We start from the raw sequence: 22920 nt of genomic DNA, 5'->3' as shown, positions 1-22920 counted from the left end.
TTTTACCTCCCTGTTTTATGTTTGTTTCATTGTACCCTTTCTTCATGTGGAGGTCTTTAGAATTGTATTGTCTATACTTCTTAAGGAAAAAAGGAAAGAAACCTCCTCAGTAGTTTTTTTTTTTCTTTTTTAAGTTATTTCTATTCAAACTATAGAATAAGAAGTAAAATTATACCTTTTGGTAGCTGCTGAATCTCCTAAGTCCTTCCAAGTGGAACACACCTGTCTGTTGCTAAATGTACCCGGTACCTTCTAACATTTCGTCTGGGTCATTGAAGTGTTAGCGGGTGATGGCAGCATTTGACTTCTCCACTGCAAGAGGAGGGGACGGGCCTTGTTCGTTACTCTCCACAATTGGCTAGAGAATCCCCAGACAAATTAACCTGTACCACAGGGGTATAGGAGAACGTTTTCCTCAAGTTCATTCCAGAACATTTTTATCACAGTGTGCTGTAAATTTGCATCTCTTAAAAGGAAGAAAATTGCTGCTATCAGGGAGGAAAGAAACTCAGAAGGTTTGGGAAAAAAGAAGTGCTGACAGTCTTAGTTTATTTGTGTTTGTATCATGGACCATTTCTTTTTTAGGCTCTTTATTTTTGATAGCCTAAGCATTAATCTGTAGCATTCATTTATTTGGGGAGGAAAATTGTCATTAAAGTTCCTTGTATAAAAATTTTAATTAATTTGAGGATTTACACTATAAAAGTAATATACTTTTTTTTTCCTTCATTGGAGTATAATTGCTTTACAACGGTGTGTTAGTTTCTGCTTTGTAACAAAGTGAATCAGCTATACATTTACATATATCCCCATATCTCCTCCCTATCCCACCCCTCTAGGTGGTCACAGAGCACCGAGCTGATCTCCCTGTGCTATGCAGCTGCTTCCCACTAGCTATCTGTTTTACATTTGGTAGTGTATATATGTCCATGCCACTCTCTCACTTCGTCCCAGCTTACCCTTCCCCCTCCCCGTGTCCTCAAGTCCATTCTCTACATCTGCATCTTTATTCCTGTCCTGCCCCTAGGTTCTTCAGAACCATTTTTTTTTTTTTTTTAGATTCCATATATATGGGTTAGCATACAGTATTTGTTTTTCTCTTTCTGACTTACTTCACTCTGTATGACAGTCTCTAGGTCCATCCACCTCACTACAAATCACTCAATTTCATTTCTTTTTATGGCTGAGTAATATTCCATTGTATGTATGTGCCACATCTTCTTTATCCATTCATCTGTCAATGGACACTTAGGTTGCTTCCATGTCCTGGCTATTGTAAATAGAGCTGCAGTGAACATTGTGGTACATGACTCTTTTTGAATTTTGGTTTTCTCAGGGTATATGCCCAGGAGTGGGATTGCTGGGTCATATGGTACTTCTATTTTTAGTTTTTAAGGAACCTCCATACTGTTCTGCATAGTGGCTGTATCAATTTACATTCCCACCAACACTGCAAGAGGGTTCCTTTCCCTCCACACCCTCTCCAGCATTTAGTGTTTGTAGATTTTTTGATGATGGCCATTCTGATTGGTGTGAGGTGATACCTCATTGTAGTTTTGATTTGCACTTCTCTAATGATTAGTGATGTTGAGCATCCTTTCATGTGTTTGTTGGCAATCTGTATATCTTCTTTGGAGAAATGTCTGTTTAGGTCTTCTGCCCATTTTTGGATTGGGTTGTTTGTGTTTTTGATATTGAGCTGCATGAGCTACTTGTAAATTTTGAAGATTAATCCTTTGTCACTGGCTTCATTTGCAAGTATTTTCTCCCATTCTGAGGGTTGTCTTTTCTTCTTGTTTATGGTGTCCTTTGCTGTGCAAAAGCTTTTAAGTTTCATTAGGTCCCATTTGTTTATTTTTATTTCCATTTCTCTCGGTAAAAGTAATATACTTTTATATTACTTTTATATATTATACTTTTTTATATTTTATATACTTTTATATTACTTTTATATATTTTAAAACTCATAGTTTTAAAAATCCAAACAATAAAGAATAGTGTAAATGAAAAATAAAACTCCTCTGTCCTGCTACTAATCATGTTTACTCTGTTTCTTGCATATCCTGTTAAAAATGTTCTCTGCATATGTATACATACATGTCTATTCATGTCTGTTCTTTGTTTTGATGAAACTGTGATCATACTTAATATTTTTATTTCGCCAATATATCTTGGACATCTTTTTTTAATCTCTTGAAGTATAGTTGACACACAATATTAGTTTCAGGTGTGCAACATAGTGATTCAGCATTTAATAAATACATTATGATCACCACAGTAAATCTAGTAGCCATCTGTCACTATACAAAATTATTACAGTGTTATTGACTGTATTTCTTATGCTGTATATCACATCCCTGTAACTTATTTATTTCATAACTGGAAGTTTGTACCTCTTAATCCCCTTCACCTATTTCACCCAATCCCTCATTCCCCTCCCCACTGGCAATCACCAGTTTGTTCTCTGTATCTATGAATCTGTTTTTGGTTCGTTTTGTTTGTTCATTTGTTTTTTAGATTCCACATGTAAGTGAAATCATAGGATATTTCTCTTTCTCTGTCTGACTTATTTCACTTAGCATAATACCTTCTAGAACCATCCATGTTTTCACAAATGGCAACATTTTCTTTTTATGGCTGGGTAATAGTCCATTGTATATATACCACATCATCTTTAACCATTCATCTATCAATGGACACTTAGCTTGCTTCATATCTTAGCTATTGTAAATAATGCTGCAGTGAACATAGGGGTGCATACGTCTTTTTGAATTTGTGTTTTCTTCAGGTAAATACCCAAAAGTGGAATTGCTGCATTATATGGTAGTTCTATTTTTAAAACCTCCATACTGGTTTTCCACAGTGGCTGTACAAATTTACATTCCCACCAACAGTGCATAAAGGTTCCCTTTTCTCCACATCCTTGCCAACGCTTGTTATTTTTGGTCTTTTTGAGGATAGCCATTCTGACAGGTGTGAGGTGATAACTCATTATGATTTTGATTTGCATTTTCCTGATGATCACTGATGTTGAGTATCATTTCATGTACCTGTTGGCCATCCGTATGTTTTCTTTGGAAATGTGTCTGTTCAGATCCTCTGCCCATTTTTCAGTTGGATTGTTTGTTAGATATTAAGTTGCATACATTATTTTGAATATTAACCCCTGTCAGATGTATCACTTGCAAGTTATCTACTCCCTTTCAATAGGTTGCCTTTTCATTTTGTTAATGGTTTCCTTCAGTGTGCAAAAGCTTTTTAGTGAGATGTAGTACCATTTGTTAATTATTGTCTTTGTTGCCTGAGAAGACAGATCTAAAAAATATTGCTGAGACCCATGTCATAGTGTTTACTGCCTGTGTTCTCTTCCAGGCGTTTTATGGTTTCAAGGCTTACCTTTAAGTCTTTAATTCATTATGAGTTTATTTTTGTATATGTTGGATATCTGTTCTTATTAGCACAGACAGTTCTATTCTTTTCATAGTTTCAAGGTACTGAGATGCCCTATTGTCTTTTTCTTAATACCTAAAATGCCCAGGTTCTTTTTAAATTTCTGAAAATGCTTGGTTTTCTTCTTTTTTTAATTTCTAAAAAATGAAACCCATGATAGAAGAGTACTTTCTACCTTCAATAAATTTTTCAGTGTTAACACAGCCAATTATGTTTTTGTATAAATGCCAGGTGTATAGTAATAATTACAACAAGAATGTTAGATTATTTCTGTGAATGTGAAGAGATTAACTGTGATGTTTTATTTTTCTTTCTCTAAAAACTCATTAAATGAATAATAGTTATTAGTTTTTCTATTCCAAGATAATTATTAAAATATCCATTATAGCTCATCTCTTCATTTGAGAAAAGTGTTTTTGTTATTTTCAGTATTTTGCTTAGCATATAAAGTCAGTAAGAGCAGGCTGGGTTAATTCAAAAGAGCTGGCTTCCTAACTAAACTGCATACTCCAGTTGTATTCAGAAACAGCTGTTTTCTTGTTTAGTCCAAAACAAGAGCACAGAACCCCAAAGCATCAGATAACTCCATTGTGGTTCCTCTTCCAGCCAAACACATGCACACAAAATTTTACATTGATAATTCTGTCAACCTATCAGGAAGACAGTAGGCAATGAATAAGTTGCCTTCAGTGTGCATGTGTCTGCTTTATTCTAAAAAACATCTAATTTTTATTTACCCTCTTCATCCCAAAAGTAGACAGTTTATTGAAGCCTGGATTAATTGTGCTATATATCACTATTTTCAAAAATCACTTCATATAGAAAAAAATTTTTCCCGTTTACTTCTCCATGTACCAGGAGTGCATCTGAATTATTCCTAACCATGGGAATTATATGATTTTATTATTGTGTTAAAGTCCAACAGCAAATTTATAATAGACAGTGGTAGCAGATTTTCCAACTACCTAAAAGTTCATGTGCACTAAATCATTGAATACAATCATAATTATTATTGCCTTCTTCCTAATGCTAAAGAATAAAATCAATTTATATATTTTTTACTTTAGTAATTCATTTATCAAAGAAAATACAGTTGATTTAATCGCTAATTTATGTTAAATAGATAAAAATTAATATATGCTTAGATTCACTTTAAAATTCCAGGAATATGTGAAGTTTTCTTTATCTGAAGAGAATTAAGGCAATATTTTATCTTACAAGTAAATTAAAGCTAAAGTGCTTATTGGTGTCCCTCAGTGCAGATGACACTGATACGTATTTCTTTTTTCTCCATAATTTGGCTCAGTAATTTATAAATATTTTGAGGAAAAATGTTAATTTCAAAAAAAAAACGTTATTTACATTTGAAAACTATCTTTTAGTCTAGAGAGTGAATGGGACCCCGATGATACGACAGCAAAGCCAGTGTGAGTCACCTCACACGCACAGATTCCACTCCCAACAATAAAGTCCCTAAACGTTCTACAAGGAGGAACTCTAAAAGCTTCCAGAATCTCTCCTGCCCTGCAAGGAACCCATAAGGTTTTGACTCTATCACAGGCCTGGTAAAGTTTTACTACTCATTCTCCTCTTACACCATTGCCTCAGCCATTGTCCATGCCAAGTGTACCTCAGCCTGTGCTTTGTCTCTTCCCCCGCAGCTATTTTTCTTGCTACTTTGGGCAATGCCCCTCCATGTTTCCAAGACCCTCTCACCCTCAACAGAGTTAGACCCCACAAACTGCTTGTCTTCTCACTTTATCTCTCCTGGGAGCAGGACCTAGATCATTGCCAGTGGTTCTGAAATAAAGGGACTGTGAGATAATCCCCCCATAGTCTCTACCGCAAAACTAGGTTTGGGGAATGTTTCATTTTCTTGATGTCTTCCTAACTCGCATTACTTAAGATTTGTACAGAATAACATAAGGGCAAAGTTGTTTTCCAGTTTAGCAACCCACTGATTATTCAGCTGGTTTGAGTCTCTGAGCCCATCCTCCATCACGTCTCATTTTCTTACACAAATCTTCCATGAAAACTCAGTTTAGAGAATAATATAAATTCTCAGTAAAGACTTGGTAACTGTTTCAATAAACCATTGATAAGTATTTGTAGGACTCCTTCATGACTCTGAGAAGGCAAGTTTGGATTCTAATCTTTGAACGATGAGATACGTGAAAGCATAAAATAAGTGATGCTGTACTGGATTAAACCAATATTCCCCTTGGTCCATACTCTCTCCAACAGTGACTTTAAGGGCCGTTTGATAGAATAATACAGTGTTTGCGCTCCATGATGATATTTGCAAGTTAACCTAAGTATCAGTAATATCCCTCCTATAAGCTATTACAAATCTAAAATGTGAACCATGTTATTGGGAAAGCTTCCCACCAGTCATTCCTAGTCATAAATTGCCCTTTAGATAGTGGCAGAATTGATTGTTATCAGTCCCCCTGTCTTCTGACTTGACAATCAGCATGACCTTTTTTCATAAGTTCTCTGATACCCTAACTCTGCTGTCCTCTTGTTTTGTCAGGCACTCCAGGGTTTCTCAGCCTTGGCACTATTGGCATTTGGGGCTTGATAATTCTTTGTTGACGGGGAATATGTTGTGTATTGTAGGATGTTTAGCAGCCTCCCAGGCCTCTACCCACTAGATGCCAGAAGCACTAACCCTCTCCAGTTGTGACAATCAAAAATGTCTTTCAGACATTGCCAAATTTCCCCTGGGGGTCAAACGGACCCCACCCACACCCCACAGTTGAGAACTACTGCTCTATTTTAAGGAAACTTTGCTTTCATTTTCCCATTACGTGCACATATATAAGTAGTGATGTTGGAGTTACAGACTACCCTACTTAAAAACAACAGCTTCATGTAAAGATGTATCCAGCTATGTGAGGCTCAATGTGATGAATATGATTAAGATGTCTCTTAATCAGATTCAGATATCTCCTGACTACCATTTATTTCCTTTGCTTAAGAAACTTAGCTGTATGCTAAATCTTCACAGAGACCATGGAAAATTAACGGTATGCTAATGTTATTATTATTATTACTTAGCAATCCCAATAATGTGGTCATAATTGTCCCTGATTTTAACATGGTTATCCTTCAGCTGACATAAAAAAGGAAGTCTTTTTTTATTTGAATATCTCTTTTATCCTCATAAACCATGTGCACAATGCAAGATCTCTGAACATACTGGAACAGCTTTGTTTTTACCACTCTTTTACTAAACTTTTTCGTACTTGATGAGTCTTTTCTTTCTTTTACCCCTATTTCTGCTTCCCTGTTACTGTGGGTGTGTTTAAGCAGCAGCCTCTTACCCACTGCTGTATCTCACACGAAGGAGAGAGAATGTTTGATAGACCTCCAAATGTTGGCATCTCCCTTGTGAGAAAATGTTTTGACCATGTCTGCCTGCTTGCATAGTCACTGACTGGAAAAGCAATATCGTTCCCAAGATCACAGGAGAAAACATGCCTGGGCCAGGACCATAAAGGCTGAATACTGCCCTGTCCTTAAACTCACTGGCAGGCATAGGTCTATATTACATTTCAAATTGAATTTTTCCATATGAACAATCTTAGTATATGGGTCACATTTTTTTTTTAGTTGATTTAGTTTGATTTAGTTTTTTATTGTAGAGACATAAAACACGGAAGACTATATGACTTAAACTGGTCATGAAAGTAATTATATGCCCAAATATCTAAGTTATGAAATAAAATTTCATGTTTTATTGTATTTTGTTTGCTTTTTTTTTTAACATCTTTATTGGAGTGTAATTGCTTTACAATGGTGTGTTAGTTTCTGCTTTATAACAAAGTGAATTAGTTATACATATACATATGTCCCGATATCTCTTCCCTCTTGCATCTTCGTCCCACCCACCCTCCCTATCCCACCCCTCTAGGTGGTCGCAAAGCACCGAGCTGATCTCCCGGTGCTATGTGGCTGCTTCCCACTAGCTGTCTGTTTTACATTTGGTAGTGTATATATGTCCATGCCACTCTCTCACTTTGTCCCAGCGTACCCTTCCCCCTCCCCGTATCCTCAGCTCCATTCTCTAGTAGGTCTGCATCTTTATTCCCATCTTGCTCCTACGTTCTTCATGACCTTTTTGTTTTTTTCTTTTAGATTCCATATATATGCGTTAGCATACAGTATTTGCTTTTCTCTTTCTGACTTACTTCACTCTGTATGACAGTCTCTAGGTCCATCCACCTCACTACAAATAACTCAGTTTCATACCTTTTTATGGCTGAGTAATATTCCACTGTATATATATGCCACATTTTCTTTATCCATTCATCTGTCGATGGACACTTAGGTTGCTTCCATGTCCTGGCTATTGTAAATAGAACTGCAATGAACATTTTGGTACATGACTCTTTTTGAATTATGGTTTTCTCAGGGTATATGCCCAGGAGTGGGATTGCTGGGTCTCATGGTAGTTCTATTTTTAGTTTTTTAAGGAAGCTCCATACTGTTCTCCATAGTGGTTGTATCAATTTACATTCCCACCAACAGTGCACGAGGGTTCCCTTTTCTCCACATTTATTGTTTGTAGATTTTTTGATGATGGCCATTCTGACCGGTGTGAGATGGTACCTCATTGTAGTTTTGATTTGCATTTCTCTAATGATTAATGATGTTGAGCATTCTTTCATGGGTTTGCTGGCAATCTGTATATCTTCTTTGGAGAAATGTCTATTTAGGTCTTCTGCCCATTTTTGGACTGGGTTCTTTGGTTTTTGATATTGAGGTGCTTGTAAATTTTGGAGATTAATCCTTTGTCAGTTGCTTCATTTGCAAATATTTTCTCCCATTCTGAGGGTTGTCTTTTCGTCTTTATGGTTTCCTTTTCTGTGTGAAAGCTTTTAAGTTTCATTAGGTCCCATTTGTTTATTTTTGTTTTTATTTCCATGTCTCTAGGAGACGGGTCTAAAAGGATCTTGCTGTGATTTATGTCATAGAGTGTTCTGCCTATGTTTTCCTCTAAGAGTTTGATGGTGTCTGGCCTTACATTCTGTTTCAAGTTTATTTTTGTGTATGGTGTTAGGGAGAGTTCTAATTTCATTCTTTGACATGTAGCTGTCCAGTTTTCCCAGCACCACTTATTGAAGAGGCTGTCTTTTCTCCACTGTATATTCTTGCTTCCTTTATCAAAGATAAGGTGACCATATGTGCGTGGGTTTATCTCTGGGCTTTCTATCCTGTTCCATTGATCTGTAATTCTGTTTGTGTGCCAGTACCATACTGTCTTGATTATTGTAGCTTTGTAGTATAGTCTGAAATCAGGGAGCCTGATTCCTCCAGCTCCATATTTCTTTCTCCAGATTTCTTTGGCTATTCGAGGTCTTTTGTGTTTCCATATAAATTGTGAAATTTTTTGTTCTAGTTCTGTGAAAAATGCTAGTGGTAGTTTGATAGGGATTGCATGAATCTGTAGATTGCTTTGGGTAGTAGAGTCATTTTCACAATGTTGATTCTTCCAATCCAAGAACATGGTATATCTCTCCATCTATTTATATCATCTTTAAATTCTTTCATCAGTGTCTTATAATTTTCTGCATACAGGTCTTTTGTCTCCTTAGGTAAGTTTATTTCTAGATATTTTATTCTTTTTGTTACAATGGTAAATGGGAGTGTTTTCTTAATTTCACTTTCAGATTTTTCATCATTATTTTATAGGAATGCAAGAGACTTCTGTGCATTAATTTTGTATCCTGCTACTTTACCAAATTCATTGATTAGCTCTAGTAGTTTTCTGGTAGCATCTTTAGGATTCTCTACATATAGTATCATGTCATCTGCAAACAGTGACAGTTTTATTTCTTCTTTTCCAATTTGGATTCCTTTTATTTCTTTTTCTTCTCTAATTGCTGTGGCTAAAACTTCCAAAACTACGTTGAATTGCAGTGGTGAGAGTGGGCAACCTTGTCTTGTTCCTGATCTTAGTGGAAATAGTTTCAGGTTTTCACTATTGAGAATGATGTTGAATGTGGGTTTGTCGTACATGGCCTTTATTATGTTGAGGAAAGTTCCCTCTATGCCTACTTTCTGGAGGGTTTTTATCATAAATGGGTGTTGAATTTTGTCGAAAGCTTTCTCTGCATCTATTGAGATGATCATATGCTTTTTCTCCTTCAATTTGTTAATATGGTGTATCACGTTGATTGATTTGCATATATTGAGGAATCCTTGCATTCCAGGGGTAAACCCCCCTTGATCATAATGTATGATCCTTTTAATGTGCTTTTGGATTGTGTTTGCTAGTACTTTGTGGAGGATTTTTGCATCTATGTTCATCAGTGATATTGGCCTGTAGTTTTCTTTCTTTGTGACATCTTTGTCTGGATTTGGTGTCAGAGTGATAGTGGCCTCGTAGAATGAGTTTGGGAGTGTTCCTGTCTCTGCTATATTTTGGAAGAGTTTGAGAAGGATAGGTGTTAGGTCTTCTCTAAATATTTGATAGAATTCGCCTATGAAGCCATCTGGTCCTGGGCTTTTGTTCGTTGGAAGATTTTTAATCACAGTTTCAATTTCAGTGCTTGTGATTTGTCTGTTCATATTTTCAATTTCTTCCTGGTTCAGTCTCGGAAGGTTGTGCATTTCTAAGAGTTTGTCCATTTCTTCCAGGTTGTCCATTTTATTGGCATATAGTTGCTTGTAGTAATCCCTCATGATCCTTTGTATTTCTGCAGTCTCACCTGTTACTCCTCCTTTCTTATTTCTAATTCTGTTGATTTGAATCTTCTCCCTTTTTTTCTTGATGAGTCTGGCTAATGGCTTATCAATTTTGTTTATCTTCTCAAAGAACCAGCTTTTAGTTTTATTGATCTTTGCTATCGTTTCCTTCATTTCTTTTATTTCCGATCTGATCTTTATGATTTCTTTCCTTCTGCTAACTTTGGGGGTTTTTTGTTCTTTCTGTAATTGCTTTAGGTGTAAGGTTAGGTTGTTTATTTGAAATGTTTCTTGTTTCTTAAGGTAGGATTGTATTGCTATAAACTTCCCTCTTAGTACTGCTTTTGCTGCATCCCATAGGTTTTGGGTCATCATGTTTTCATTGTCGTTTGTTTCTAGGTATTTTTTGAATCCTCTTTGATTTCTCCAGTGATCTCTTGGTTATTAAGCAGTGTGTTGTTTAGCTTCCATGTGTTTGTATTTCTTACAGATTTTTTCCTGTAATTGATATCCAGTCTCATAGAGTTGTGGTTAGAAAAGATACTTGATATGATTTCAGTTTTCTTAAATTTACCAAAGCTTGATTTGTGACCCAAGATACGATCTATCCTGGAGAACGTTCCATGAGCACTTGAGAAGAATGTTTATTCTGTTGTTTTTGGATGGAATGTCCTATAAATATCAGTTAAGTCCATCTTGTTTAATGTATCATTTAAAGCTTGTGTTTCCTTATTTATTTTCATTTTGGATGATCTGTCCATTGGTGAAAGTGGGGTGTTAAAGTCCCCTACTATGATTGTGTTACTGTCGATTTCCCCTTTTATGGCTGTTGGCATTTGCCTTATGTATTGAGGTGCTCCTATGTTGGGTGCATAAATATTTACAATTGTTATATCTTCTTCTTGGATTGATCCCTTGATCATTATGTAGTATCCTTTTCTTCTCTTGTAATAGTCTTTGTTTTAAAGTCTATTTTGTCTGATATGAGAATTGCTACTCCAGTTTTCTTTCGATTTCCAGTTGCATGGAATATCTTTTTCCATGCCCTCACTTTCAGTCTGTATGTGTCTCTAGGTCTGAAGTGGGTCTCTTGTAGACAGCATATATACGGGTCTTGTTTTTGTATCCATTCAGCCAGTCTATGTCTTTTGGTTGGAGCATTTAATCCATTTACAGTTAAGGTAATTATCGATATGTTTGTTCCCATTACCATTTTCTTAATTGTTTGGGGTTTATTTTTGTAGGTCTTTTCCTTCTCTTGTGTTTCCTGCCTAGAGAAGTTCCTTTAGCATTTGTTGTAAAGCTGGTTTGGTGGTGCTGAATTCTCTTCGCTTTTGCTTGCCTGTAAAGGTTTTAATTTCTCTGTCTAATCTGAATGAGATCCTTGCTGTGTAGAGTAATCTTGGTTGTAGGTTTTTCTCCTTCATCACTTTAAATATGTCCTGCCACTCCCTTCTGGCTTGCAGAGTTTCTGCTGAAAGAGCAGCTGTTAACCTTATGGGGATTCCCTTATATGTTAGTTGTTGCTTTTCCCTTGCTGTTTTTAATATTTTTTCTTTGTATTTAAGTTTTTGATAGTTTGATTAATATGTGTCTTGGTGTGATTTTCCTTGGATTTATCCTGTATAGGCCTCTCTGTGCTTCCTGGGCTTGATTGACTATTTCCTTTCCCATATTAGGGAAGTTATCAACTATAATCTCTTCAAATATTTTCTCAGTCCCCTTTTTTTTTTCTCTTCTTCTTCTGGAACCCCTATAATTCAAATGTTGTTGTGTTTAATATTGTCCCAGAGGTCTCTGAGACTGTCCTCAGTTCTTTTCATTCTTTTTTCTTTATTCTGCTCGGCGGTAGTTATTTCTACTATTTTATCTACCTGGTCATTTATCTGTTCTTCTGCCTCAGTTATTCTGCTATGGATTCCTTCTAGAGAATTTTTAATTTTATTGTGTTGTTCATCATTGTTTATTTGCTCTTTAGTTCTTCTAGGTCCCTGTTAAACATTTCTTGTATTTTCTCCATTCTGTTTGCAAGATTTTTCATCATCTTTACTATCATTACTCTGAAATCTTTTTCCAGTAGACTGCCTATTTCCTCTTCATTTGTTTGGTTTGGTGGGTTTTTACCTTGCTCCTTCACCTGCTGTGTATTTCTCTGTCTTCTCATTTTGCTTACCTTACTGTGTTTGGGGTCTCCTTTCTGCAGGCTGCAGGTTCGTACTTCCCATTGTTTTTGCCGTCTGTCCCCAGGGGCTAAGGTTGGTTCTGTGGGTTGTGTAGGCTTCCTGGTGGAGGGGACTAGTGCCTGTGTTCTGGTGGGTGAGGCTGGATCTTGTCTTTATGGTGTGCAGGACCACATCCGGTGGTGTGTTTCGGGTTGTCTGTTGCCTTATTATGATTTTAGGCAGCCTCTCTGCTAATGGGTGGCATTGTGTTCCTGTCTTGCTAGTTGTTTGGCATAAGGTGTCCAGCACTGTAGCTTGCTGGGCATTGAGTGGAGCTGGGTCTTAGCACTGAGGTGGAGATCTCAGAGAGAGCTTTTGCCATGTGATATTACGTGGGGCCCAGTGGTCTCTGGTAGACCAATGTCCCAACTTGGCTCTCCCACCTCAGAGGTTCAGGCCTGACACCTGGCTGGAGCACCAAGACTCTGTCAGCCACATGGCCAGGCACGTTGGTAGTTTCTTGCCTTTTGAGAAGTCTGAGGTCTTCTGCCAGTGTTCAGTAGGTGTTCTGTAGGAGCTGTTCCACATGTAGATGTATTTTTGATGTATTTGTGGAGAGGAAGGTGATCTCCACGTCTTACTCCTCCGCCATCTTGAACTTCTCCTATACATATCTTTGCCCTCCATAAATTACGAGCCTGAGAGTTACTGTGTCTGTTTAATGTTGTTTGTTGGGAGGGAATTTGAAATCCTTGATGGATAGTGCTGGTAAGAATTGAGATTCAAACCAGAGGAAGGGGAGAAGGCAGGAATGGGAGGAGTTGACAGGGACCACACCATTCCCTGCTTACCAGCTACTAAGCAAAGTCAGCTTCACACACAGAGATCAGGAATCAGTCCTGAGCTCTCCAACCCCCACAGCTTATTGGTTTGTTATATGCCAGAGTAGGAGTTCTCAAACAGCTAGGCCTTAGAATCACCTTGGGCACTTGTGTGAAAATATCAGTGCCCAGACTCTACCCTAAACGTGCTACTCTTTGGGAGATACTCCTTTATATTTGTGAAAGCTCCTTTGTAGACACAGAGTTACGGAATTTTGCTAGAGAATGTTCTTCCAGCCTCATCAAAGGAATAACATATCTACTTCAGGCCCTTTGATCTCAGGCTATAAACTTCCAATTGACCTGACTAAATATGAGTCTATAAGCCATTACACACAGCCATGTGAAACCAACAGGAATCAACTTTCCAACATTCATATTCCCCCCAGAGTTCCCACCTTAGTACTGGACGTGTAGGATATTCTCTATGAATGATTACAATTCGATTGAGACAGAGCTCCCCAAAACTTCATAGATTTGTCAAGGAATAAGATTAGGAAAGGTAGCAAGTAAGAACAGTAAAATAGTAATATGGTGGATGCACAGAAGCCATGCCTAAAAATACGCAGTCAATTTTAGTCATTTACAGTAATTATGTTTATAAATTCACCATGAACACTGAATTAGTGAATTCTAAACCAATGCTCCTAGAGGAAATGCAGGATTAGGTTCTTGAGAGCCTCTGGTCACCAGATTTTCATCAACCAGTCAATACATAACCTTGTTTTACGTGTATGTCTGTCTAAAGACACTTAATTTAATACAGTTGAGTCATCAAAATTGAACTCATGTACTGTCACTTGCACCTAAACAAAGCTTAACTAGTACACATACTTTATCTGTGGGACAGGCACCTCAGCCCTCTTGTACTTAGTCACACTAGACAACACTGCAACACTATGCTTAGGGACCATTTTAAACAGCAAAATCACCAACAAAGAGCACAAAAATGTGAAAAACATGGCACTAAATAGATCATAAAAAGGGCACTTGTTTACTGTTTGAGAGCTGAAACAATAAGACGGAGCATGAGAAACATTGCAAGACATTGGGAGGTACTAACATTCCTCCCTCAGCTGGGAATATGTGCATTGGGCAGCTCAGATGTGTCACCACTCTGCGCCAGTGCATGTATTCAACTGTGACAGCACCACACGCGTTGATTTGGGGGTTACAAGTAAATTTTAGTGAGTAGGCAAATTTGCAAATAGGAAATCCACAAATAATGAGGATTAGCTGTATTTTGAAACTATTAAAAGTACACAGTCGTTTTATAAAACCTGTAAGTCTTTATAGTAAAGATGAAGAAGGAAAAGGTCAGGCATAGGAAATTGGATCGAAAGTGTAACCTACTATATTCCTAGCATGGCTCATGCATACGACTTTTTTTTTTTTTTTTTTTTTTTTTTTTTGAGGTACGCAGGCCTCTCACTGTTGTGGCCTCTCCCGTTACGGAGCACAGGCTCAGCGGCCATGGCTCACAGGCCCAGCCGCTCCGCGGCACGTAGAATCGTCCCGGACCGGGGCACGAACCCGTGTCCCCTGCATCAGCAGGCGGACTCTCAACCACTGCGCCACCAGGGAAGCCCACGACTTTTTTCTTCAGTTCCTTTCTTTGTCTTTGGATGGAATAAAAGGGCCATAACTTCTTTAAGGCAGAGACTGTGTCTCGTTTAAAATTGAATCCCCAGCATCAGACACAAAGCAGGTATTCAGTAAACGTTTACTGAATGAAGGAAGGATCAGGCAAAGAAATAGGAGCAGCTGTACTAAGGTGTGTATTAACCTTCCAAATCAGACCTGACCCTGTCGAACGTCAGCAGTGATGGTGTTGCTCACGGGCAGATGGTCAACAGTGTGCAGAGGGCTGCAGTGGGGTTGGTAAAATTGTCACGTCTCCTTCAGTCTCTCCAGTTTCCTTCCCTTATCGCCCATCACTAGGGAATAGTCCAGTCCCAAAAGAGGCAGTTGGTGACCCAAATGATTCTTTAGTTTGCAGAAATCTTTTTTCAAAAGGGGGAGTGGTGGCATTCTGATGTTTCCTGCCTTCTTGGTTATCTGCCATCAGTTTTCACTCTCCCCAAACCAGCTCACTTAGATCACCAGGAAATAAATGCATGGAAGCAGCACTTATTTAGCAATTTGATGTCGTATACATATGGCACTTGGTGTGACTTGGCATACAGGTCTTACCAGTCCCCAGGTCTGGGGGTAAACCAGTTGTCCATTTCTCTCACTTCTACTCTGGAATTCATCATTGCTAAAGAAAAGCACAGAATTGTGGTGGTTGTCTCTGTGTCTTACTTGTGGTTCCCAGCCTCAGTGAGGCCCGTGGTCTTGATCATCTTTTTGTTCTTCCTGACTGACTCCCTACCCCATGCCTTACAGTGCCTGGTCATGGTAAGGTCCACGTAACCTCTTACTCCAGGCTGACTTTGTCTCCCTGCTTTCTCTGTATTTCTGTTACTTCCCCTTCCTTCTCCAGCTGCTTTCAGATCATAGAAAGAAGTGCCCTCCTTTCTATGGCCGATCTCTCCACTTGTATTTTTGGTCATTTTCCCCTCCCACATTTTTCTAGCCTCACTCAACCAATGATCTGCATCCTCACTCCTCCACCCCTTTGGTGTCTTTATAGTTTATTCATTTAACACATATATATTGAATGCCTGCTGTTTTTCCAGGCACTGTGATAGAATGTTGTCTGGATGGTGTAATGGTGAATTAAACAGAAATAGTCCCTCCACTTACAGAACTTACAGCCTAATGAGTGAAAATAACTGTAATTAATGAGTCATAAAACTAAAACATAAGCAGTGAAAGGACAGTGAAGGGAAGCTGTGAGGCCTTGTGGTGAGAAGTGGATGGGGTGGTTTTTGTAAGGGGGTGGGGGGCAGGAGGATACATTTGAGGCATTAGAAACAGCTTGTGCAGAAGCCCTCAAGTAGCTAGAAGTGCTCATCAGAGAAACTGAAAAACCAGCTGGTCATAGGGGAAGGGATAAGGGATAAAGCACCCGATGGAGGGAGGGACTGTTTCCAGCAGTTTATAGACCGTGTAAAAAAATCCTCCGTATGCCAGCTTTCTGGGTCATTAACACCCCTGCTTTTTTCTGTTTCCTTAATGTTTGTAACAGTGCGCTTACCTCTCCTGTTTCTCGCTCGTTCTCTGGCTTTGCCTGCCACTGTAATACCAGCCTTCTACAAGCTACATGCTGTATGTCTTTTATTTTTCTCTAGCACTTTTTTCTGGATTATCCTCTACCCCTATCATTTCAAATATTACTTTGGTATTTCAGATGTATCAAAGTCTACATCCGTAACTTCGGCTCCTGTTCTGAATTCCCCAAGTGTATTTCTAACCGCCTACTAGAAATTTCCACGTTCACGAAGGTGGAACCTACTATATTCCTAGCATGGCTCATGCATACGACTTTTTGCATGGCTCATGCATTCATTCTGGAATCTCTGGTCCAGTGTGCCCAAAACCAAATCAATTTTTAAAAACCCGATTTTTTTCTTCTCTACTCCAGTGTGTTACGGAATCATCATCTACCTTCACCTTTAAGGACTTCTCTCTTGAAAGAACAGTCAAATATCGGGGGTTTTACAGCATAAAAGTCTGTTTTGGTAGAGTTCTATATGAAATGCAGGGGAGCAAATGGAAGTGGCCCCTGACCCAAGCTTAATGAAGTCAGGAAAGGCTTTCCAGAGGGGTTGATTTCTAAATTGAGTTTTATGGGAGGAAGAGCATTCCAGGCAGACTGAACAAATATGAAGACATGGCACACAGGCCACCACAAATATTTCATCATGGCTGGAGCCTAGGCTGCAAAGTTAAAAAGAGAGAAAGCTGAACCTGAACGAGGAGATGGGATCAAGAAGATCCTTGTATGGCATGTTAAGGAGCTGGATTTGATCCTGAAGATACTGGGGAGCCATTGGAGGATTTAAAACATGGAGGATGGCATGATCAAATCAGTTGTTTCAAAAGCTCATTCTCTAAGCTCTGAGAAGGGGGGAAAAAAAAAGCAGTGAAATAAGACCAGGAGAGGCGGTTGCAGCAATCCAAGCCAGCCATAATGCGAAAGTAGGGTTTGGTGAGGAAATCCATGTGAAGGAAAAGGAGCAACCTAGGTTTCTAACGTGACCATCAGTGTGTAAAAGCAGAAGGGCACTTCAGCGTAAGTTGCGCTGTGTGTAGCACCTGTGCAGCAGCCAGGGGGCTCGGGAGAGATTTGCTGAGAACTCAGGCTTGCGAGGTAGTTCTGATGAAGATGGATGGTTCCAAGTGTATGTTCAGAAAAACGACCGTATTTACAAGATTTGCTGAAAACTAACGATTGCCAAATCATTTTGAAGAAAACTGGAGATCCAGGCTCTGGGTATTGATTTGGAAGTCTTTAGCATAAACATACCTGTCGAATCCATGGGAACAGAGGAGTGTACAGAACTAAAGGGTAGAAGACATTAAGGAGCACCAGCTTTTTTAAAGAGTGCACTGAGGGGGAGGAACCTGGGAAGGAGATTGCTGGAACCAGCCCCCCAGCCCCTACCTGTGGAGGTCTCCACGCTCCCATTCTCCAGTCTTTACTGCACCGTTTACCTGCCTACCAGAGGTACCTTCCTAAAATAGAAATCAAGTTGTGATTTACCAGCTCAGACATCTTAGCTGATGCTGTATTTGTCTTTGAAGTCCAAATCTCTTAGGTTTTAATCTAGCTCTCATCCCTCAGAGATTGAACAGTAGTTCTGACCCACTTTTCCTCATCTCCCAAATCACCCTCCCGAGTATGCTGCCCTGCAGACGCAAAACCTCAAACCTCTGCTTACCCTGTTTTCTCCAGCTGTATAGTTTTTGTGCTACGCCAACTATCAGAAATTCAGTTTATCCCTTAGGAGACAGCTAAATACTCCCTCTTCTGAGAATCCTTCTCAAAAGCCTCCAGTTGCAATTCAAGGCTTCTGTTCCTTTATATCTGCACATTTTTTTCCTTTATCATAATGTGGATCTCCCTCTGCCTTGTTGGTTGTCTCCATGCCTTCCCCTGTCAGAGTATAAGCTCTCGGAGCCTATAGCTTTGTATCTCCACGGCACATAGTGCGGTGCCTTGCCCCTAGAGTGGCTTTCCGTTAAGTATTTATTATTGTTGTCGTTTTTAATTGGCATAATTAGTATCCCAAACTACAAATCATGAATCAAGATGAAGGCCTTTACTTTTTGTTTTAATATACTTATAGAAACTGCATCTTAATGCAGAGGAATATTTTGTCCTTAAGGAAAAGCATAATTGGAGGATTTAGCGTCAAATACAACTCAAATAATCAACAATAAATTCTAAAATCAAAGAATCAACAGCAAACTTGTATGAATATTTAAAGTCATAAAATTATGCTCCCAGAAACATAATTTTAGCAACAGAGAAAACCTGAAAGAGCTTATCTAGTCGAGTGGTTTGTAAACTCTCTCCTCTGTAGAGCCCTGTTCCTCAGGGCTCTGTGGGGTAGGTCTGGGGAGGCCAGGTTTGCCAGACCACCAAACCTAGCTTCACCTAGAGAAATTCTACTTTTCAGTGTTTGTATGTGAGGCTTTCAAACAAAATTGTATTGAAAACTAGTTTTGCTTTTAAACCAGTTTGAAAAACAGGATTGTAACCTTCAGGCTACTTCTGTAATCTTGCTGACTCTGGGCCTCCATTTCCTCATCTGTAAAATATAAGAATGGTGCTATGATAGTTCATGCTTTTATTCTGAGCACCTGCTGTACATTTTCAAGTAAGAAAAACAGACCTCAAGAGAAGTTAAGTGGCTTACTGAGGCCATAGAGAGTTAATGACAGAACCAGGATTAGAATTTAACCGACGGCCCTCGTTGTTGGGTTTTTTCCTTTTAAATAAAAATTCCTACAAAGTGGATATAAAACAATTGCAGATATTAATTCTTTGGAAAAGGTAGATATCAGGAGGTATATAAATAGCTTTAAAAATAGAGTTCTAGTATATCATAAATTTGCCTTATTTAAAGCTGGTGTGCTGCTGCAACAAACATAGATTGAACATTTACTTAATTTTACATTCAGGCTTCAAGTTTATAGAAATATTTGGGGGAGTTGTTTGCATGGCCCATTTCTCTTTTCCAAAGTTATTTATGAGTTGTTTCTTCTTGGTAAATCTCCATGTAATCACTGGAGGCACTGAAAATCATTCCATTAATCATTCCTTTCACGTTTGTCTCACTGCATCTAAACTTAAAAATATCACTATGAAGTTGTGAGGGTTTGGGAAGCAAGAGTCTCCGGATTCTGATCCTTTCATTCAACTCCTTTGCTTTGCTCATCTTCCTCTCTCTATCCCCTCCTCTCCAAATCAAGGGTATCCATGAAGAGGAAATGAAGTTCACAAAACAGCTGAGAGGTGTGTGGGGACAAGAGGGCAAGAAGGGCAATCATACTCCTTGGCCTTGATGGGGGGTGAGGGTGCTTATGGGCTGATTGTCTCATAGCCTTGGGCTTTTTTGTTTAAAGATAAAGTGAAACAAAACAGCTCACAGAGACACCTCCTTCTTCCCTCTCCTTCTGCCTCCATACCCATATGGCGCGCTGCTGCTGAGACCAAGGAATGAGTGAGTAAAGGTGTTGAGAAGTGAAGTATTGGTCCTAAAGAAATAAGTGGTGTCCTTTTATTAATCAGTGTCAAGACTTTGTAATGTGGATCTCCTACTAATTTGTGATTCATAGCATTTGAACATAGGTTAAGCCAACCTTTGCATCATGAAAAAGGACTTGGATATGCCCGCTACAGTAATGCAGTAATACAGTAGGAAACAGGGCAGGAACCATGTTTAACCTGCTTAAGACATCACAGCACCCATTTCATATGAAGAGGCTACTAGAAGCAGGTTTGGTAAGACCTGCACGTAGTAATATGTTGTTACTCATTAGTCAGGGTCACAACAAGAAAGGAAAAGTAACGCTGACGTAACAGTGATGTATAATTCAGTCTGACTTCCCTTCCCTCAACCTCTGGAGTAGACTTATATTCTGATTAGAGCCATTATGTTGGGTTTTTTTAATCCAGTAGTTTTACAACATTTCATATACAGTTGGCCTTCCTTATCCACGGGCTACACATCTAAAGAGTCAACCAAACAGGGATCGAAATTATTTGGAAAAAAAATTCCAGAAAGTTTCAAAAAGCAGAGCTTGAATTTGCCATGCTGGCAACTATTTACATAGCATTTACATTGTATTTACAACTATTAGCATAGCGTTTACATCGTATTAGGTATTATAAGTAATCTAGAGATGATTTAAAGTATACAGGAGGTTGTTAGGTTATATACAAATACTACACCATTATATGAGGCACTTTAGCATCTGCAGATTTTGGTATCTGTGCAGGTGGGAGTGTCCTGGAACCAATCCCCCTTGGATACTGAGGGCCAACTGTACATACATGTATTTAAGGTAAGATGTTGCTCTTGCCTTGGGCAAAGAGAGAGAAGTAATACTTAGACCATGTAAAAGAAGCATCTGACCTTTAATCTGTTGGCTGTGTTTGGAATTTATTTCATAAGTCTGGGGAAAAAACTGAAGAAATTCAGTTACAGTTGATGCTCTCTGAGAGGTTTTGATGGTTTTCTTTTGCTCTATGGGTTTGAGGGCAGGTAGACAATTCTGCAGTCTGCATTAGTCCTTGAATTTAAATTTTCTATGTGTTTGTACTTTTTTCCCCAAACACATTTTAACTGAGTCAGATCATCTTCAAATAGTTGAGAAAAATCCGAGATTGGTTCTTTTGTTGTTCTTTGAAATAGGCTCACTTACTACCACATTCAGGTTTTGCCACTAAGTCTCCTTGCCCTTTAACTGTTGTTTTCATTACATGCTTGATTTAAAGGTCTATAGCCGGCAATAATATTACATAATTATGGTCCAGAAAAGTACAAAATCCTCTTGAAATCTTTATGATAAGAAAAGTAATACTTGTTTAAAGGGACTCAGTGCCAAATCTTGCTGAAATCTGATTGTGAAGGAGGAAATCCAAAAAGGCAAACAAGTTTCAGTAGAGATAAGACTGGGAAAGCAGTAGTTACTCAAAGAAGTTAAGACTGAAAGAGATAGTTGTACTCCTTGTCTTTCAGTTCATTTTGGCTTTTTGTTTTCTGGGGTTTTAAAATTTTAATTAGGTAGATATGGTATATCTCTTTCATTTGTATGTAATTCAAAACTTTAACATAGTAGTGATTTATATTTTCTATGTGAATTTTAAGTAGATCCTTCCCATAACATGTAATTATCTGTAAAAAAAAAAAAATTGCAAGTCTGTCTTATAGCAAGATTAAGTTGATTTCTAAACTACTGTCTCATATCAACCACCATTTTCCACAGTATCCTTTCATTTGGAATTAATGTTCAAACTCTAGAGGAACCGTCTAACACTCAGAGTATAATCTGGCACCGCTGAAAGTGCTTATTTGATTTTCTTATGGAGGTGCCATTAATAAAACAGACATACTAAGCAAATTTTGTAGAAGATTTAAAGAGCTTGCAGATTCAAAATTTTACACATAGTTCAGTGAGTAACACCATGAAAATACAGTGTACTGACAGGATTACAAAGGAAAGATGCAGTGTTGAAAGGTAAATTTAGAACTTAAGTAATATAACATAGTATTACCGAATTAATTTAGGCTGACTCACAACTGACTCTTTTTGCCACACACCTGAAAGCTCACTTTCTTTATGAAGAGCGCTTAACCAATCTGGAGAGCTGTTTCCTTGGTTTTCCATGGGCGTGAATAGACACTTGTGATAGACATGCCGATAGACACTTGTGTTCAGAACAGGCATGCTCTCTCCTCATTCGTCTAGTTGGTGGGTTTTCAGCGTGTGAATATTGCCTGTGTTGCCTTCTGTGATTCGTGATTTACTCTTTGTTCTTCTTTCACAGCAGTCATTCAAGTCCCAGGATTTCAGACCGGGCTCAGAGTCTATGACACAGTAAGCAGCTTTTCCTCCTAAATAATTTGCAGTGATAAATAGTTGTGTTTTTTTTGTTTTTTTTTTTTAAGGACAATTTATCCATTTCCCTCTTCATAATACCACACTAAAAAAAATTATGAAATGCCTATTTCGAGGCATTAAAGAAAAAAAGCTAATACCCAAAACATTATCATTGTATATGTCTTAGAAATGCCTAAGGTAGATGAGCAAGTTTTGAAGTATTTATTTTAAAAGATCTCTAGGAAGTTTTTGTATTTTTTTGATACTTGCTATATTACTTAATAACATAAATAGAAAACCTCAAAAAAAAACACCGAAAACCTTTGCAAAGCACTTCTCAATTTTTATCATTGCAGATGAGTTTGTACATAATCTGAAGCCCTGACTTCATATTCACACGTCACTAGCAAACTATCACATGAATGTAACAACCTTGAACAGCTCAGGTGTCTGCTGTGCCCTCCCATCCCACCGCCACTGTCCCCACATTGGGTGCATGCCTACACACATGTGCACACAGAGAATCCCTGCTGAATGTCCTTCAGGAAAATATTGCGTTGGCCAAAAAGTTCAGGGGTTTCCATAATGTCTTACAGAAAAACCCGAATGAACTTTTGGGCCAACCCAATATTTATTCGTTAACCCTGCTATGCACTTTGACATTTAGAATATGTCTCTTCTAGGTCAGAAATTCCGATTTACATGACACTCTAATTTACAGGCATTATCAGATA

The 22920-nt window shown here is 38.3% G+C and overlaps 1 protein-coding gene across 14 annotated transcripts in view; it reads left to right on the top strand.

Moving 5' to 3' along the window:
• Positions 1-22920, top strand: part of AHI1 (Abelson helper integration site 1) — a 219081-nt gene that overhangs the window by 162522 nt on the left and 33639 nt on the right. For 5 of the 14 annotated variants that reach the window (XR_012324849.1, XR_012324847.1, XR_012324852.1 and 2 more), the window contains one exon: positions 22134-22183. Coding sequence is in view for 6 of the 14 variants with exons in the window: in XM_073789619.1 (XP_073645720.1) it covers positions 22134-22183 (50 nt within the window). In the remaining 8 variants the exon portion in view is untranslated. Of the gene's footprint in view, positions 1-19552; positions 19596-19705; positions 19804-20581; positions 20648-22133; positions 22184-22920 lie in introns of those variants that run through there. The other 9 variants (XR_012324850.1, XR_012324848.1, XR_012324854.1 and 6 more) reach the window with 4 other exon arrangements.

The sequence above is a fragment of the Tursiops truncatus genome, chromosome 12 (assembly GCF_011762595.2).
Source record: "Tursiops truncatus isolate mTurTru1 chromosome 12, mTurTru1.mat.Y, whole genome shotgun sequence".
NCBI lineage: Eukaryota > Metazoa > Chordata > Mammalia > Artiodactyla > Delphinidae > Tursiops > Tursiops truncatus.
This window is presented reverse-complemented; position numbering and strand designations above follow the sequence as displayed.